The sequence below is a fragment of the Panthera pardus genome, unplaced genomic scaffold (assembly GCF_024362965.1).
Source record: "Panthera pardus isolate Hobbes unplaced genomic scaffold, ASM2436296v1 HiC_scaffold_27, whole genome shotgun sequence".
Classification (NCBI taxonomy): domain Eukaryota; kingdom Metazoa; phylum Chordata; class Mammalia; order Carnivora; family Felidae; genus Panthera; species Panthera pardus.
The window spans coordinates 9,436,386-9,455,970 of NW_026526843.1; the positions used below are offsets into that span (position 1 = coordinate 9,436,386).

The 19,585-nt window shown below is 44.9% G+C and overlaps 1 protein-coding gene across 3 annotated transcripts in view; it reads right to left on the reverse strand.

Moving 5' to 3' along the window:
* FGF13 (fibroblast growth factor 13) overlaps window positions 1–19,585 on the reverse strand; it is a 449,022-nt gene that overhangs the window by 84,610 nt on the left and 344,827 nt on the right. The window contains exon 1 of one of the 3 annotated variants that reach the window (XM_019421524.2): window positions 13,371–13,413. The exons of the other annotated variants lie outside the window; for them this stretch is intronic. Within the exon in view, the coding sequence (XP_019277069.1) occupies window positions 13,371–13,398 (28 nt within the window). The 5' untranslated portion in view covers window positions 13,399–13,413. Of the gene's footprint in view, window positions 1–13,370; window positions 13,414–19,585 lie in introns of those variants that run through there. 3 annotated transcript variants of the gene reach the window in all.

The following is a 19,585-nucleotide window of genomic DNA, read 5'->3' on the forward strand; positions in this document are numbered from 1 at the left end:
ACCTGTTTTCCGCTCACTCTTTGGTCCCGATTTTATAATTTCCTGACTTCAGGGGATGGTCCTGACACTGTCGTGTCCACCTTCTGTCACTGCTAACAGCAAAGCGACAGGTGAAGACTAGCGAAGCCCGCGATGTGGTCATTCACCAGGAGATACGGCTCTTTGAATCCAACAACCAGCGCACAAGACGTTGACACAGGTCAAGGTGAGCTCCTTTATGTGGGTCTTCCTTGTTCTTACCTAAGCTGTACTGTGAGATTTCTCAGCTTTAAGACTGCCAGCACCAGACCTTAGGAATTTCAAGTCTTTACCTCTTCAGAGGAGCCAGCTTGGATGGCGTTTGTGACTGCAGCAGAGGAAATGCCATTTAGGGCAAAGAATATTGATAATATAATGGCTTCTTCCCTAACTAGGGATATTTGGCAAACATTTCCACTGATATTTACTTTTACACGCCCAGGAAGCTTGAAGCTCCTTTTCTCCTCCCTGCAAAACTATTGATATTATTAGTAATGGACAGAGCATGACTTTGCATTTGCAAAAGCAAAGACTGGGCATTGTATTAAGGTAACTTTTGTTATGGGTTTGCACATAGTAATTAGAACCAGTATTTGGGCGCGCCTGGGTGGCTCAGTCGGCTGAACGTCTGACTTCGGCTCAGGTCACGATCTCACGGGTCCGTGAGTTCGGGCCCCACGTCCCGGCTCTGTGCTGACAGCCCAGAGCCTGGAGCCTGCTTTGGATTCTGTGCCTTCCTCTCTCTCTCTGCCCCTCCCCTGCTTGTGCTCTCTCTCTCTCTCTCTCTCTCTCAAAAATAAATAAACTTAATAAAACAGTATTTAGTTGTGTCCAAGGTAAATGGTCATTTCCACTTTTCAAACTATAGGCCTGAGGGGTCCCTGGCTGGCTCAGTCAGTGGAGCACACAGCTATTGATCTCGGGGCCATGAGTTCGAGCCCCACATTGGGGATCGAGTTCACTGAAACACACACATACACACACACACACACACACACACACACACACACACACACACGAGTCTGGGCTTAATGGGATGACGGCAACAAGAATCCTAGGTTTGAGTCTTGGTTCTCCTACTAACTAATCTTGGGACGTTAGGAAAACTCTATCTATACTTTGGGCTTCTATTTCCTCATTTATAAAATACGAGACCTATGCACACCAAACCCCTTTGAATTTAACTCATCCATAACTAACGAGAAAACGATGGTCACGGGAGTTTATCACGCAGCCATAGAATCATTTGTCCACTGCATTCAGCTGTTCTGTCAAACTGAAAGAGTCAGAAGGCCCAGGAAGCCAGCGGTCCGCGCGGCAGAGTGGGTAACAGCATGGGCCCTGCAACTGGAAAACTTGATTCCATAGCATGTGAGATGTGTGACCTTAGAATGCCAAGTAACCTCTCTGTTCCTTAGTTTCCTCAACCGTAAGATGAAAATAACCATGGTACCTCTCTCCTACGGTAATAGTGAGAACTAAATGAGTTAATGTTTATAAAGAGCTTAGCATGTACTTGGCGTACGTACACACACGATAAACTATACTGGTCCACACGAGAGGCGGGATTTGGACCCACGCAGTCTGGTTCCAGAGTCCCTGCTTTTCACACTATGCTCATTCTGCTGCCATAATAATAACTCGTGTTTGCTAAGGGCCTACCAAGCGCCAGACGATCAACAAACCTTAGCTCTAATTCTTACGACAACCCTGCAAGGAAAGTATTCTGCTTACCTCAAGCTTTACAAACGGGCACGGTGACGTTCGGAAAGACTAAGGACTTTGTCCAACCTCACAGGGCAAGGGAGGGCTACCGTCTGTCTCCACGATCTGTGTTCTGTCCACTCTACTGTGCTGCCTCTTCACAAGAACGAGATCCACGCTTTGTTTTGTTTCTTAACTTGGGAGGCTTTCTAGCGGGAGGGGAAGGCAAATTTGATTCAGTGTCAAATGTGTGGGGCAGTTGGATAATTCCCACACCAACGTTCTCTCTGGGAAAGATGTACAGCCCTGTCGTTAATGAGGGACAGGAAGCAATAGCCTTCAGTGAGGCCCCCTGCCGCTGGTGCAGGTCCCACAGGCACTGGAGAGATCTGCAGGTTCCTCCAACGAGGAGATTTTTCTCTTAGGTAAAGGGAAAGAGTTACTGAAGCACATAAAGAAAGCTTTCATATGAAATTCAAATCTGCGCAACCTTCCTGAGAATGAATCCTAAGTGAACAAAATAACATTCTGACTAGAGCCCATAATCACATCGCTTTTTACATGATGAAACACAACGAGACGCATGGCAGAAATAACCGTGGGGCAAATTCGCCCTATTTAGTTCTATGGGAGAACAATTCTTCTTGGTTACCCTATAAATACATAGGCTATCAGGGAGGCCAATACGTTTTTTTTTTGGGGGGGGGGGGTGATCTACTATGAAAATGTACCTAGTAAGATGTGAAATGAAGCCAATGACGAATATCTCCTTGTCTTTAGATGCTTGGAAGTACAGCCCACAAAGAATGCTCCAGAAGGCATTACGGTGAACAGCAAAGAATTGGGAAAATAGGCAAGTTCTGTGATTCTTAAGCTTTTGCCATTGGATATTACTTGCATATAACTCCTCATTTTAATTTTGTATAAAAAAAGTCTCTCAAGTTCAACAAGGTCATACCACCACACAGGAAATGAAGACAGATGGGAAAATGTATATTTTAACTATAAACAGTAACTTTTACTCACCCAGTATTTTAATATTATATTATCCTTTCCAAAGCTGCATGTAGCAAAAACTGAAGAAAAATGTGTGAATTCATACTCTGTTGAGGAACCTTATATTCAGTAAAATACGAACACATTTATATGAAATACAAGCCTTTTATGAACAATAATCCATCATGTGATGGCTTATTGCTTACACTTCTCTCTAGGGTGACACAAGTTTTGCAGCTTTCCTGTTTTGGTGCTCTGGGTTATAACTCCAGGTTCTTCAGAATTTCAGAGAGGAGTCAATCTCTCATCTCGCATTTAAATGTGGGTAGACAGAGACCGTGTTTTTCTCTTCTCCCATTCCCAAATACTCCATCCCTCGAGCCATAGCCCCTTGACTCTTCAAAGACGTTTCACTGAAAATTTACCATGAAAAAACTCTCACCTCCTAATTAGAGACTGTTGAAGCAGGCCACACGTGTCCTTATGGCTTAGCGAAGCATGCACGGAATTTTGGAGTATTGCGTGCACGATGGATTTTTTACTACTCTGGTGAGCTCTATTACTTCTACAATCAAAGACAGGATGGTAAAGCAAAGCTCAGAAAGCATGAATTAGAGCTCCTTTCCCGCTCTGGGCTGTGCGATGAGTAGGAGTGGTCACCTGCCATTGGAGGTGGGCAGGGAGGCTGTGGGGCACAGTGTGGGGAGGGCACAGATCATAACTGAGAGGAACCCCACGTGCCGAATGTGCTGAGAACACCAGCTGGCACCCAGTGGCCCTCTACTGCTGTGATGGGCAACAGATTAAGGACAGAACACCCCCTCCCTCCAGGGTTCCAGGAGGTTCCACACCCATACAAGGTTGGGGTTAAGGAAGGAGAACAGAGACAAATGATCCCCTCAGATTGAAAGCCCCGTGAAAGGGAAAGGCATGATCCTGCTCTTAAAGTGAAGCCTGTCGTGGATTAAACATAACTAAAGCAACAACGAAGCAGAGCTCCAGATCAGTCTAATAATAGATTGACCCCCAAACAAAGTACTCGTGGCCTCATAGAAGAAAAGGTATTCCCATTTTGGGATATTAATATAATTTACCTCAGTTTCTGTTCTTTTATACGGTGTGACTTTTATTCAAACAGGAGTTCTATAAACAAACAAAAGACTTACAAAAAAGGACAAAAAGAGAAAACATGCCTCGGAGATAAAAGAGTCAACAGAACCAATTCCAGCGATGGCCTAGGTGAGGGAATTATCAAATGGAGCCTCTAAAATGATTCTGATAAATATTTTCAAAGCTCTAGCGGAAAAGGTGAATACCACGCACGCGTGGACAAAGAACTTCGGCGCCAAGGTGGAAAACCACGAACGGAGAGAACTGGAAAAGCTAGGAAGGAAATGTGGAATACCAAAGACGATGCATTTGTTTGGACGGATTATCAGTCAGCTGGATAGAGCCCAGAATGGAATTTGTGGCTTGCATACACATGAATAGAAAGCATCTAAAAAGAAACAGAATGAAATAAAAGAGTCAAAAAACAAAACCAAACCAAAACTAGAACAGAGTGGTATCTGTGAGACAACAGCAAAGCATCTGATCTATGAGTAATCAGAGCCCCCAGAGGAGAAAAAAGAGAGAAATGAGCAGAAGAAGCGCGTGAAAGCAATACTTAACGCGATACTACACTGTATGTTAACTAAGGTGAATTGAACGAAATTAAGAAAATAGTACGTGTGTGTTTATGTAGACATCACATTGAAGACTACTGACTGTTCATAGTAAAATTGATAATAAAGTCACAAGGGGGTTTCATAGCACGTACAGGAAAAAAAAAAAAAACATGAGAAAACGATGCTAAAGGTTGTGAATGGGACAGTTGGAAGAATAATGCTGCAAATTTCTTACCTTGCTTGCGAAGTAATAGAATATATATTCCAAAGAGCAAAGATAATGATGCATATGGTAATCTTGGGAGAGTGCTAAAAACAATACAAGCAATGTAACACGAAAAAAATATTCGATTCCCCCCAAAAATGCTAGAAAAGAGGGACAGGGGCATGCCGAGAATATCGCACAAATAGAAACCAAGTGCCAAAATGGAAGATTTAAATGCAAACATGTCAAGGATTGTGATTTAAACACAAATGGTGTAAAAACTCTAAATGAAAGGTGGAATCTGGAGACTTGGAAGGCAAGTCTCACTTATATACATACCAGAAACACACTTTAAAGAGAAAGACACAAAGAAGATGGGAAGTAGACAGACATATCGCAAATGCTGAGGCTAAGAAAGATGGTGTAATATAAAAAATATGACCCAATTTATAAAAAATATGAGTTCCTCTATGTTTACACTTCCTAATAAAAGGAGAGGGGGGTAAATGCCCAGTCACGGTAGGGGGTTTCAATACCCACCTCTAAGGCAGTGACAGGATGTGCAGACAAAAATTCAGACTATAGACTTGAACAACACTGTCCGTCAATTTGACCTGATATAAATTTACAGAACGCTACACTAACCAAATAGCAGAAAACACATTCTCCTCAAGGGTACCTGGAATGTTCACCAAGTAGGCTCTAGGCTCAGCCATGATATAAGTTTAAACACGTTTCTAAGGATCAAAGTCAAAAAGAGTATGTTATCTGACTGCAAAAATATCCGGTATGAAATCAACATCAAGAATATAAATAGACCGTCTCCCCAAATTTGGAAATCAAATATCACACATTTTAAAAAGTCATGGGTGGGGTGCCTGGGTGGCTCGGTCGGTTGAGCGTATGACTTTGCCTTAGGTTATGATCTCACAGTGCTTGAGATCGAGCCCCGTGACGGGCTCTGTGCTAACAGGGCGGAATCTGCTTCGGATCCTCTGTCTCCCTCTCCCTCTCCCTGCCCCTCCCCCCCTCAAAAATAAATAAACATTAAAAAATGTTAACTAAGCCATGGGTAAAAGAAAAATCCAAAAGGAAGTTAGAAAATACTTTGAATTGAATGACAAAGTATGATACATAAAAAAATGAAAGCAATGCAAAGCTATCTTATAGGGAAATGTATAGCTTTAAATGCCTTTACTCAAAAAAGAAGAAAGTTACAAAATAAACGTCTCCTATTTCTGCCTTACGAAACTAGAAAGTGACGAACTCACCAAATGCCAAATAAGTAGGAGGAACGATGTAATAAAGTGAAAAAGGGAATCAACGGCAGACAACACGTACAGATAATCAGCAAAGCCAAAAGTTGATGCTTTGAAAAAAATTAATAAAATTTGAAACCACTAGCAATACGATCATCAAAAAGAGAGAAAACTAGAAACTTAATATAGGAAGTGGAACCGAGGACATTACTAGAGATGCTACAGACATTAAGAGGACAGTGAGACGCTGTTGGGACCAACTCAGTAAGACAGAGAACCCAGCGCAAATAGGCCAAATGCTTGAGCAGACACAATAAAGGTCTACAAATCGCCGCAAAGCACCTGAAAAACTACTCAACATCATTAGTCATCAGGCAGATGCAAATTAAGACCAAAACGTAGTATCATCACATAACACAGCAAGAATACGGGACTTGTTTAGCAGTAGGCTTAAAAAAATGAAACTTACATCAGTCTTGCGACCCAACAATTTCACTACCAGCTGCTTGTCCAAAAGAAATGAAAACATACGGCCACAGAAGTATTTGTAAAAATTGTTTATAGATTTACTCAGTGTAGCCAAAAGCTGGAAACAATTCGGGTGTGTCAATGACTGGTAAACAAGTGGAGTGACTTACGGATATAGATCCATGGGTGAATTTCAGAAACATTGCTCTGGGTGAAAGAAGCCAGACACACACACACAAACATAATTATACTATAACGTTTCCATTTATGTGAAGTTCCAACAGAGGGAAAATGAACCGATGAGGCTAGAAATAAGCTCAGCGGCTGCTTCTGGCAACAGAGGGGTGTTGACTAGGAACGGGCATATAGAGAACTTTCTGGGGTGATGAAAATAATTCTATATCTTAAATATAGATTACGTGAGTGTATGCATTTTTCCAAACTCATCAAACTGTCTACTAACTGTATGTAAATTATACCTAAATAGCAGAAAGCTTTGAAAGTAATATACTGGTAAGGGAAGGACTGGGAGCACAGTCATTAGTGGAGAAGAATATTTCTAGGAGGATTTCTCTGAGTGACATATGTGTGGTTTTCCTGTTCCAGAATCTCATGCAGTACTTGCTAAAATGTAGATTCTCGGGTTCCAACCAAATTAGCTAGGGATATCCAATTTTAACCAGTTTCACAGAGGAAACTGATGGTACACACTAAAGTTTGGGAACAGCTGGGTTATAGAATGTTCAGTCCAGAAAGCAGAATTTTACCATATAGAACGAGTGTAGTTAGACAACACTTTAGCTAATGCTTGAAATGTGATTTTGGATATTTTCACAAGTTATGAGTCAGCTTTCATATGTCTATAAAATCAGATTATTTTATTTTATTGAGAAGAGTTGACATCATTTTTAGTTGGATGCTTGAAACTTTAAATTTTTTTGATGTCTTATTTATTCCTAAGAGAGAGAGAGAGAGAGAGAGCAGGAGCAGGTGAGCGGCAGAGTGAGAGAGGAACACAGAATCCGAAGCAGGCTCCAGGCTCCGAGCTGTCAGCACAGAGCCCGACGCGGGGCTTGAACTCACAGACTGCGAGATCATGACCTGAGCCGAAGTCGGACGCTTAACCCACTGAGCCACCCGGGCGCCCTGGGTGCTTGAAACTTTAAAGCATCTGACACGAACTATGACTTTAACTGAATTCTAAATTTTCCTGTTATTTAGATGAATGTCAATATGCATTCACGTAAAAATGTTTAAGGCAAGTGAGTTATGTTGTATCAAAACAATAATTTTCCTTCTATTAAGCATCAAACATTCAGAGCTTTGCTATCAGAACATAAAGACACCCGCTTGGGATTGAGAGTAACCAAAGACTACCAACCTCTTCCACGGGAATTTTATTTTCACTTACTTTTTTTTTTTTTTTAATTTTAAAGACAGAAAGAAAGCACGAGCTGGGAGAGGGGCAGAGAGAGAATCCCAAGCAGGCTCCACGTTCAGCACTGAGCTCAACGCGGGACTCGATTCCATCAAGACCTGAGCTGAAATCAAGAGTCGGATGTTCAACTGACTGAGCCACCCAGGTGCCCGGGAATTTTAAACATATAAAGATAGTGCAATCAGAACACTAATAATCGGCCAATCAGCAAACTAATATTTGCTCAAAATCGATTCTATGTGGGATCGTATGGCATTTATAGGGACCTGTTTTAAAGACTGGCTCCAATGTTCATTAACTGGGGAACTCTGTCTCATTGTTTAACCTGTCTGGGCCTCAGTTCTCGGTTCCCTCAGTAGTAAAGTGACGAAGTATTCACCTGCTTTGCAGAGTTGTAAGCATGAGAGTTATACCCGTATGGTATTTAAGCTGGAGTCTAGCCCCTAGTCGATGCTTAGCAAATGGCAGTTGATTTTACTCAGTCACGCAGTCTAACAATTAGGGTGATTGTTTAAGCCTCTTTTTCTCAATGAGGAGGAACAAAGAACCTGTTGACCAAGAACAAGGGTCAGGTGGATCACATCTTTAGAGAACGAAATATTATGGGGAGGAAATATTCTGCAAGAAATTGTATGGGCTCACCTTTCCTTGTTTTTGGAGTATCAAGGTCTCTAGGACAGGGTTGTGATGTGGTTTAGGGCATTCTCATTGCATATTTGTTGAATGAATGAAAGGGGGCAAAAGGAAATCTTCATAGTTTGTACGCACTCCAGTCTACCTCAGTCGTAGTGAACTTGACTAGTTTTGTTCTCCGTCTTGGCATGCTACCGTAGTGGTGGTTAACTAGGAAGTCAAGGAAGTCTCAGCACCCAAGCAATAGGGTTTTTTTTCTCCCCCCACATAAATAACACTTTTAGTTACTGCTGTTATTAGCCCTGTGATCTTGATTAGGGAGATAAAAAGAAGTGTTGACCATGAGCCATGCCCCGCTAGGAATTTATAATCCAGTGGGGAAAATGAGCACAAAGTTTAATAAAATATGGAGTTTCGAATGAGTGTCACGATTGGTTTAGCCACCAGGTACTATGAGAGTTGTAGAGGTGGAAAACATCTTATTTGGTTGGCGGAGGGGACAGGAAAAGCATCTCAGGGGACACACACATTTAAGTCTCGAGTTAAATGACATCTAATGAACATGAAATGATAGCTGAGATATGCTTACAGAATAAAGTCTACCACCCCTTGTCCCCAGCTGGTTGGTATTCAGAGTGAAGCCAGTACAGGTTTTGATATAGGGAAGGAGCACGATGAACAGGGCATCTGGAGACCTTACCATACCCCATTACATAAGCGGGTATTAGAGCTGGAAAAATACCTTCTTAATCAACAATGCAGCTAGGCCTAAGCAGGACAATGAATGTTAGAAAGAAGGATGGAGTGTTTTGGCAGTCTGGAGCCCTAGTATATGCCTAAATAACACCCATCGTGTCATGCAAGGAAAGGATCGTGGATTGTAATTCTTAGTCCTTAAACACAGAATAAAGGAGCATCTGGGTGGTTCAGTCAGGTGAGCATCTGACTCTTGATTTCGGCTCAGGCCATGATCTCACGGTCATGAGGTTGAGCCCCCCAGCGGACTCAGCACTGGGTGAGGAGCCTGATTAGGACTCTCTCTCTCACCCTGCCCCTCCCCTGCTCTCTCTCTCTCTCTCTCTCTCAAAAAACAAAATAAAATAAAAACAGTAAAGGATGGAGTATGTTGTGAACGACTCATTATTTGGACATTGCAGGTACATGTTGAACTAGACATAGAGAATTGGCATGGGCAATAAAGTAAGAGTTTTGGGTCCAGGAGGCACGTGTACGCCCTCTTTAAATGTGTAAATAATCACGCCTGTTATTTACAACTCCTTTTGAGTAAGGCTTTAAAAAAAAACTCTATTTTAGAAGGCAATGGTGTCATATCAGATAATATGTGCTAAATCATAAAAGAAACACTAATGAGTTATTCAGAAACTTACAAAACAAAGGAGACTTAAATGTAACCATTTTCACATTCTTACCAACGAAGCATTGTTCTATTAAAACATACTTTAGGGGCACCTGGGTGGCTCGGTCGGTTAAGCCTCTGGCTCTTGGCTTCGGCTCAGGTCATGATCTCACAGTTCGTGGGTTCGAGCCTCACATCGGGCTCTGCACTGGCAGTGTGGAACCTGCTTGGGATTCTCTCTCTCTCTCTCTCTCTCCCTGTCCTTGTGCCCCTCTCCCCCTCTCAAAATAAATAAACTTAAAAAAACATACTTTAGCAAGCCCTGGCCAAAGAACGCCTTCTGAATAGAATGTAGATATCATGTTTTCATTCTGGTATAAAAAATTCAGGCTTTCAAATGGATAAAGAGTAATCCTTTAAATATATCTACTATTAGAGAAGTCTTCCCTTTACGAAAACATTCACAAAAAGTTCCTTTCCTTACAACGCGCCTGGTGCAGATCTCAAATGGGACTTGATTTACATACAATTTTCCGGAAACGAATTGAATCGTATAAAGCAAGATATGCTTGTCCTGTTGATTGAGATACGCTTTCACTTTCAGGCCATGGCCAGTGGCACTGCTGGAGATAAAATGAAAGTTATGCTATATTCATCTTCCACCCATGGAACTGGATGGAACTGGCATCCCAAGGGGACCTTAACAGCCGTTTCCTACCCAAGAGGTACTGGCTTCCTGTGGATACTCTCCTTTGTTCCCAAGAGCTGAGCTGCTAGGATGAACCGGTGGTCCCACCACCAGAGACCTCTTCGCTTGCGGTAGCATTCTCAGTTCCAGAACCTCCCGTTTCTAAAGCAAATGGCACAAGGCAAATACAGACTTCCGCTGTACATTCTAAAGACGCAACGTGAAGACCGTCTTTCCGGTCAGTTTTATAAGATCAGCTTAGATCGTTTCATCGTTTGCCCAGAGCAAATGTGCTGAACTGTTTTTGAGTGTTCTACGCAACCGTTGTGGATATATTCATGCACCCAACAGCTATTGAATACCTACTAAGCACCAGGCCTGGGGGCGGGCCATCAGAACCGCTTACTGTGAGAAGGCAGCCTGAGAGACTGCCCCCGGTGATAGGGGGCCGCAGTGTTTGCAGTGAGTGATCTAAGGAAGGGCTGTGAGTACACAGCTGCATCTCCTGAAATACCGACTGAGCAACTACTGATAAGAAAACCATGAATAAACAGATCGTTTCCTAAGCGCCTACCAGTAAGAAACCCATTAACACGTATATTGCTTCCCCTAGTTCTCAGAGAGACGGAGATCTGTCTTCCTCGGGTCTAAGTTTTGGAAACTTAGGATAGGATGTGTGGACTGGTAGGCAGGTGTAGGCACAGCCACTGGAGGGAAGGCCTAGAATGAGCCAGAAACTGAAAAGCACGCGAAGGGACCTGGAGAAACGGAAGGAGGAGTCACGGACAAGCGGGAGGCGGTACAACCAGGATACAAACGCTGAGAGAAAGAAATGGCTGAGCTAACACAGGGTGGCTCACACACAGGACTCAGAGGGTAGGCTAAAGAAATTCGGATTCCTCGACCGCAGTGAGCACGATGACGCGGGCCTGCGGGCTGTGAAGGGTCACACGGAGCACGGTTCCGGCCTCTTCTTAACTCCCCGGAGGCCCAAATGAGAGGCACCAGACTTAACTGGAGAATGGGGGGCTCGGGGGGAATGTTCTTGCCCCGAGAGCTGTTGAAAGGAGTTCTTCAGCGGGCCCGGGACCCCGTCTCGCCTGTGGAGGAGGGGGGGGGACGTGTGTCCTATCTAAAGGCAAAGGGCTAGACGACCTGTGTGCCACGGACGTACCTCTATTTAAAACAGACACATCTATTTATAACGTTTCCCCAGTCCATCTAGAAGTCTTTTGTAAGCATAAAGTTGGCTCGCGCTTCTATCTCGCCAGACAGCTTAGATGGCCATCTGATTGCTTCCGATGAATACACGGGATACAACGGCAACGCAGTAATTGGTGAAAATGACTGGTGCCACAGAGCTGACGGAGCAAATATTTTATAAGCAGAGCGATGGCTTTAAATGTTTCTGCCACATGGACCATATCCCGAGATAAGGGACACAGAGTCTGTAGTCTCAGCGGTTAAGGATGGTTATACGTGTCTCCCATCTGACGGGAGGAAAATTTGGTGGGTTTATTAGAGGCATGAATTGTGAGAATAATAAAAAAAAAATGAAATTCTGGACCGAGCTCACAAATTCTATGAGTTTTATCACTGATATGGCCCCTGACGCCCTAACCGTTCAAACGAGCTGGTTTGGTTTTTTTTCTCCTTTTCATGGGGAAATCAATTGAAAACAAGCAAATAAACAATGCCCAGGCAACACGACAGATCAATCCGAACCTTCATTTGGGGACGCTCCGGGATCACCCCAAGTAGTTCAGGAGCTGCGGCAAAGCACTCAGAAGGGAAAGTCTATGAATCCCAGTTAATTCCATGCAGAACGAACCGTAGAAATGATCCCTGAAGGTATGTATGGTCTTTAATTCCATGAACAAACACAAGCCACCCAGCAGTTTCAGGACAGGTGGAAGGATTCCGAAGAAACAAAACTTGCAAAGAGCAGCCACTCATCTGAATGAGACGTTCTAGCAAAATTAAACGTTCAGAGGGGTCAGCATTCTCTGGGATCCGCTGGAGTTCAATGATAAAGAAAGCGCAGAGGGTTTCAATGAAAGCGATTGCTTGATGAGGCTACTTGGCTCAGAGGATATGAAACCTGGCAGAAAGTTTCCCCAGGAAAAGAGGTCATTTTCCGTTTCGTTGCGTGCTAACATTTCTCATCAAACAGTATCCAGTGGACCGATTCCCACCATCCCAAAGAATCCCTGTCTTGCTATTTGCAGAGGCTCGAGGCTGGCCGCTCCGGCAACCTTCTGTCATCTTGTTTTTCTCCGTGAGCCCGAGGCTCTTGGGCGTTGGTTCTATTACCTATCTGCCGCAGCCATGGAGGGACAGATAGTCCCCCGGTTTCGCTCAGACATTATGAAGTGCCTATCTTCTGTGATTTCCCTGCAGATACACCTAATACAATTCTCCGAATTAAAGTGATTGTGTCCACCTTTCTTTCGCTCTATGCTGCCTTCTCTTTCTTTCCTTTCCTTCAGCTAAAAGCAAAGTGCATTTAAAGCTGACTCTATTTATTGTTTTTTTCTTCCTGCAGAAATTCAAATTAATGTTTTGTGCTGTCTGCAGACCAAATGCAAATCTGGAGGGAGGAAATCTCTCTCGAATCCGCTAGTGTCACAGTTTTCTAAATATAAATAGGACTTTACACAGACAGATATACACATTCACTCTTGTATAACAATATCTAACATTTCTCTTAGGAAAAAAAAAAACAACAGACAAAGGAAGCATTTTTCAAAGAGTCTGCTCAATATCCAAACATCATGGGGTATGGGGGAAAGTCAACAGCCCTTGTCCCATCCGGAAAGGAAAGATCTCAACGGAAAGAGACCCGGCATGATTTTGTTAATTTCTATCAAGACGTTAATGTCCAGGATAAGCTTTCAAATCTACGCCCTTCAAAAACATTGCTTAAATAAATCTTACCTGAATACGACTTCCTTAACAAAGCCATGCTTCTTTGTAAGCTGGTCCTACCCAGACAGTTGCTGTCTACATTTGGAGCAGACACAGAGAAAGGAGATCGGAGAAAGTTTAAGGCATATCTAAAGTATTCTCCAAGGTACTGGCCAGAAACATCAAGCCCATACTCGCGGTATAGAGAGATCATTAATGGGCATTAGTGACAGACCATTATGACTCTCACAGATCATTAATGATTCATCATGTAGCAGTATTCTTCTGGCAATAATCAGACCATTGCTTGGACGCAGATATAAGCTTCGCCCATACTATTTGCTTAAACTTATTATTTCCAAGCATAAATTTTTATTTTGCCTTCTAGAATTACGAAAAATGGTCTGTAACAGGATCCCTCTGCACATTAGAGGAACTTCTGAAGCTGGCTGTCTTCTTTGGTAGACGCTTCTCCCACTGTCAGGAATCGTGTAGTCTGAAAGGCTCCCCAATAGCTTTTGGGATATAGAAAATGTGTCTTTTATTTTGAAATTGAATTATTGATGAATAGAAAATGCTACAAGCAAAACAGACATTTAAAAGAATTACAGTTACCCAATCCTCTGTAACAATTACTTGTAAAATGCTGAAATTCTACCTGACTTTTGAGTTTCTTGCCAAAAAATACATTTTCATATCGGAGTCCTTTGTTAAAAATTCAGAGACTCTACCATGAAAGCCTGTGACAAGGCTTTCAGCTAGTTACAACAAAAAGCAAGAAACGCAGACCATTTTAGCATCTAGCCATACATGTTACTGAAGCACTCAACAACAGTGTTAATATAGGAATGAAAATTTTAAGGAAAGGCGAAACCCCACACCAAATTGCCATTCTTTTTATTTTTGCCTTATGGAAGATCCACTATTTTGGTTAAAAATGGAAATGAAAATGGAAATTTAGTTATTCCGGGAGCAAATGAGTCTTTCCTATTGAACACATTGGATTCTCCTTCTGTGTGGCTCTGGGAAAACTTCCCTTGAGTCAGAGAGAAAGGAAATCTGTTTCGGGGTCTGAATATCGTCACTATCAATGAATATTGAAGAGTTACTGACACCCACAAGGAGCTATATTTATTGAGCCCCATCACCCATACTCAGCGCTATAGGGAAAGGGAGATTATGTGTCTCCAAAAGCATTCCATAACCTTACATAATTTTTTCCCCTTCAGCTTCTCTGCATAATCAGAGTTGCCTTGTGCTTCTCTGCCTCTACTTTTCCATCCAACACGAGGAGTGTAACAGACAACAGCTGCAAGCGTAAGCCCTTCCCAAAGGGATCCAGCCTCAAGCGAAATTGGCTTAGCTGTAAGGACGGGATTTCAGCAGTAGGCAGGGGATGGAGAAAATCTGTTCTGCCCTGAAATCAAACACCCTCCCCCATTCCCTCCAGACGCCCACAGCCCAGGGGCCAGCACATCAGGGGCCCCCGGAACCCAAATGCGCCGAAGAGTGGTTTGTCAGAGAGAGACCCTGCGCTTGGTTTTTATGCTTTCCTGTCCCCGTTTTTAAATTCTCAACGATTTTTCAACACGGGGCAAAACTTTTGAACATATTCATTTTGCACCGGGCCCTGCAAATTATGCAGCCAGTCCCATCCCTTAAAGAAGGCATTCGTTAACTAATCAGCTCAACTTAGAGGGGCCGACGATCAGCTTCCAAGGGTGACCACAGGGTCTTCCCCCGCTGCCCTTGGACTAGGAAGCCGAGCTAGTCCTCAAGCCACTAGGCAGACAGTGGCATATGCTCAGATCCCTGTTTGCAAACCAAAATGGCTAATGGAAGAATTTAGGCTTCAGGGAGCTCCTTACGCAGGAGAGATGCCAATTTCCTTCAAACAAAAATAGAAAACCCTAATATGGAGGCAGCGTCTCTTGGCCAATATAAGAGCTCTTAAAAAAAAAAAAAAAAGAGTATTTCCCAAGGGGCAAAATGAAGTCATCCCAAGATGAGTGGTCTCAGGTCTAATCAAGAGACTGTCTTTTAGCTGTGCCGTCGCCTCTCATGGCCTGCAGGGGGCCTCACTGGGCAGCGCGGAAGGGGGTCCCCTGGGATGACAGCAACTCAATCGTCTGATGTCTAGACTGCGCAGAAATAAACAAAGTAAGGGCCAACACAGAGCCAAATTGCAAGGCAGGTGAAATTTATGTCTGCTATCCCGTGTCTCAAGCTAATTCTCGGCCGCTCAGGGCCCTCCTGCTCCTCTCCAGTTGCTGTACCTACCCCGCAGGAGTAACCCCCGGTCGCTCGGCAGCCCCCTGGGGGCCCCTACCTTCTCTCGCATTCCGTCTCTACCCTACCTGTTCTCTTAGTCCTCCCTGTGCCTGACCTCGGTCGTAGCGCTCGCCCGTTCTACTTGGCCTCCCGGGGTGACATTTTTCCATGTCTTTATCGCTTCTTTATCGACACCCGATTCTAAACCCCAGGATAAAGGGCGTCGCGGGAGAGTGGCGTATTGACACATGCATATTCGCAGCTTGCAGGGTGCAGCTTGGCACGGGTGGCCTTCACTTCCTTTACAGTCGTTTTAATCCAGATGCAATCAATGCTGGGGGTCAGCGCTCAGTGCCGGGTCGCTCACCCTCTTCTAACAGATACCGTCAGCGACTGACTCCCTCCACCCATCAGCCAAGCGCACCCCGCCGGAGTCACCATCCATCATCTGCCCCCACGGGCAGAACGTGACCCACCGGAAACTGACAGAGCCAGTTACCTCGCCGGGCGAGTGGCCTTTCATCCCGGCCCAGGAAGCTAGGGATCTCCAAGCTCTCACTGCATTGTGGTCAAGTGGCCAGAGGAAGCTTCCTGCCGTCCTGAAGGCCCCCAGTCAATGCTCTGCCCTCCTCTTAGGGCCCAGACACATCAAACGCAATAATGCCCGATATTTAATCATTTCCCATTAAAATGCAAAGCCCTGTCTCCAGGTCCCCTTGACACTTTTAATTGTTTTCAAACGTCTGGAGAAGCCGAGGGAAACAGATTTGTAGTGCATTGTTCACTTGCTCGGCTATCACAGCCTCTTGGCTAATTAATAAGGGCATTGGGCTGCAACTGGGCGTCTTGGCTGCACGGATCCCTCCTCCTGGTGGGAAGAAGTTACGGGAAGGAAGAGCTTATGAGAGGAAAGGCAGATGTTTTTTATTAAGAAGTACCAACGAATGGGACTTTTGTCTGCACAGAAAGCAACACTCAGATGCTGGGAGCAGCTTTACTCATCATTGCCCAAACCGGGAAGCAACCAAAATGTCCCGCGTAGGTGAATGGATGAGTGAACTGTGGTCCATCCGGTCAATGGAATAGTGTCCAACGATAAAAAGAAACGAGTGACTGAGCCAGGAAAAGACACGGAGGCCCTTTCAATGCGTATTACTAGAGCAAAGAGGCCAATCTGAGGAGCTGTATACGTGTGATTCCAACTGTAATGACATTCTGGAAAAGGCAACAACAGCCAAAAAAAATGGACACGGTGAATCCTAATGTGAACTACACACTGTGGGTGATGATGACGTGATGATGCAGGTTCATCAACGGTAACAAATGTATTGCTCTGGAGGGGGTGTGGATAACGGGGGAGGCTGTGTGTGTGCGCGTGTGAAGGGAGCAGGGGCATATGGGACATCTCTGTACCTTCCCCTCGATTTTGCTGTGAATCTAAAACTGCTCTACAAAGAAAAATAAGGGGGCGCCTGGGTGGCTCAATCATTTAAGCATCCGACTGCGGCTCAGGTCATGATCTCACGGTTCTGGAGTTCGAGCCCCGTGTCGGGCTCTGTGCTGAGCGCTCGGAGCCTGGAGCCCGCTCCCGATTCTGTGTCTCCCTTGCTCTCTGCCCCTCCCCTGCTCACCCTCTGTCTCTCTCTCTCTCAAAAAAAAAGTACCGGGTACCTAATATGTTCCAGGAGCACGTTTTCTCCTTGAATTCTCACGACAACGCTGTCAAGTTTTCTTTGTTATGCTTTTTGTTTTTGTGGATGAGGAAACTCAAGCTAAGTTGGGGGGGGGGGTCCCTGCCCAAGGTCACATGGCTGGTAACTGGCTGGAATACTGCCGAGGGTTTCAAAAGCTTACTTGGTGGTCAGACTGGGTACCCCTTATGGTCTCTCCCAATAGAGGGTTTCCCCGGAAGGAAAGGCAATGCTGTACGGGCAGCCCCCAGCCCAGTCGGAAGACAGGAGCCACTTGACTGCTGTCCGCTACCAAGGGCCACACCCGCCTCTCATTTTCTCAGAGAGTAGCAGGGGCCGAGACGCAGCCGGGGAGATCCACGGTGCCCCCGACTCCAAGGATCACAGGAGTCCGCTTCAGGAACAGCCCCCTGGTTGTTTTCCCCCACGGCTCAAATCCTATCAGCGCCACCGTGGCTCTCCTGCACAAGAGGCACAGGCGACACCTTGGCCGCGCCCGGGAACGCGGCCTCATTGAGTATTTTAACGGATGGCCACAACTGTGCCAGAAGATCGGTGGACGGACTCCGGTGAGAAGCATGGCTTCCGTGGGCTATTACAAGAATGAAATGAGAAATTCACACAAAGTGCTTATTAGGGCAGGGCCTGGGACAGTGTGGGTAGTCCGTGGAAATGAGTGCTCTTCTCTTCCCCTTAGTCCCTTCTGGCCCATCTGCTTGCCTCCCCTGTAATCTCGTTGTTATCCTTCCCGACGTTCCTGGCGGCATTTTTATGGAAACTGATCAATACGCAAGCAATCCACGATCCCCGAGTCCTTACAATGTACCTTTTGTCTAATGAACGTTTGCCCACATGCAGAAGATACGGACACACATATACAGAGCTCAGAGTCTAGAAGGACTTGAATACAGTTCATAAGAGCTATGATGTTGAAAACAAGATTTGATTTGCCTAAGTCACTGGTTACGCGAACTACTATACTTCCCAAATATTGACCGTGCTGTGTGTTCTGCCGGGATGGGCTCCAATCAAAGCTGAACTAGTACCCACGTGTCTGTGTGCTCTTAGTAACAAGAGCCGACTGATATCCCACCTCTGATACTTGGACGGGTCTTCTGTGACAGTCTGCTCAGTGTCAGGGTTAAGAGCAGCACGGCACATTTTATTCCGCTCGATTCTGCTTCTGACAGCATCGTAAATAACACCTACACCTGTCAAAAAACAGATTTCAGATATACAACAAATCACACACCTTTCAACTTGATGCCTGGATCTTTAAAGGTGCTAGAAGTGTGCGCGCGCGTGTGTGTGTGCGCGCGCGTGTGTGCGCGCGCGCGTTTGGATGCACGCGCGCACACACGCGCATCTTATTAGCAGAAAGACTTGTTCCAGGCAGGCATGATTTTCAAGCATGATGGGAGAGTTATTCACTTCTTGCGAAACTGTACGCAATGCAGGGAAAATAAAAAAGTTACTTGGTTTCTGCAGTTTCTCTCTGAGGGAAGAAGAAATTAATGGAGAATGGTTTCTCTTTGTGTTCGGAGCACCCCCTGGTGGAGAACTAGCATATTTCAGTCGCAAATTAATCCTCCCACCCGCAGTGCTTTTTATTTTCCTCTCAAGAGCTTTATGGAGGGAGAAATGAAATATTTTGATTTTTCTGGATTCATAGCTCATGACCACAGGAACAGAGAATCCAATTACAGTCACTTTTGTTCACTTCTTCTGAAGATCCTCTTGGCCGATTGAAAAATTAATGTCAAGTACTTGCCTGTTTTAGGGAAACTGCCTTTTCACTCATTCAGCAAACATTTCCTGGGTGCCTATGATGTGCTAGCTCTTTTCTGGGTGCTTGCGACACAGGAATAAATAAGCCTGGGTCCCTGCTGGGGAGGAGCTTGTCCAAAGTTGAGAGGTAACCGTGAAAAGCCATCTCCGAAAGCGCAAGGCTGAGAGGCCGAACCGGGCCTGGTAAGACTCAGAGGTGAATGGAAACCAGACAGGCTTCATTTTTTTGAGAGAGAGCGGGAAGAGAGGAAGAGAGAGAGAGAGAGAGAGAGAATCCCAAGCAGGCTCTCTGTGCCGTCAGCGCAGGGACCGATGAAGAGCTGGATCCCACGGACGGTGGGATCGTGACCTGAGCCGAAACCAAGAGTCGCCCGCCCAACCGACTGAGCCGCCCAGGCGCCCCGGGCAAGTGGGTTTTATAACAGCCGGGATAAGGCTGCTTTCAGACAGGTGACTTGGCTGCCGCGTGGAGGGCGGGAGGGGAAGGGGTAAGCC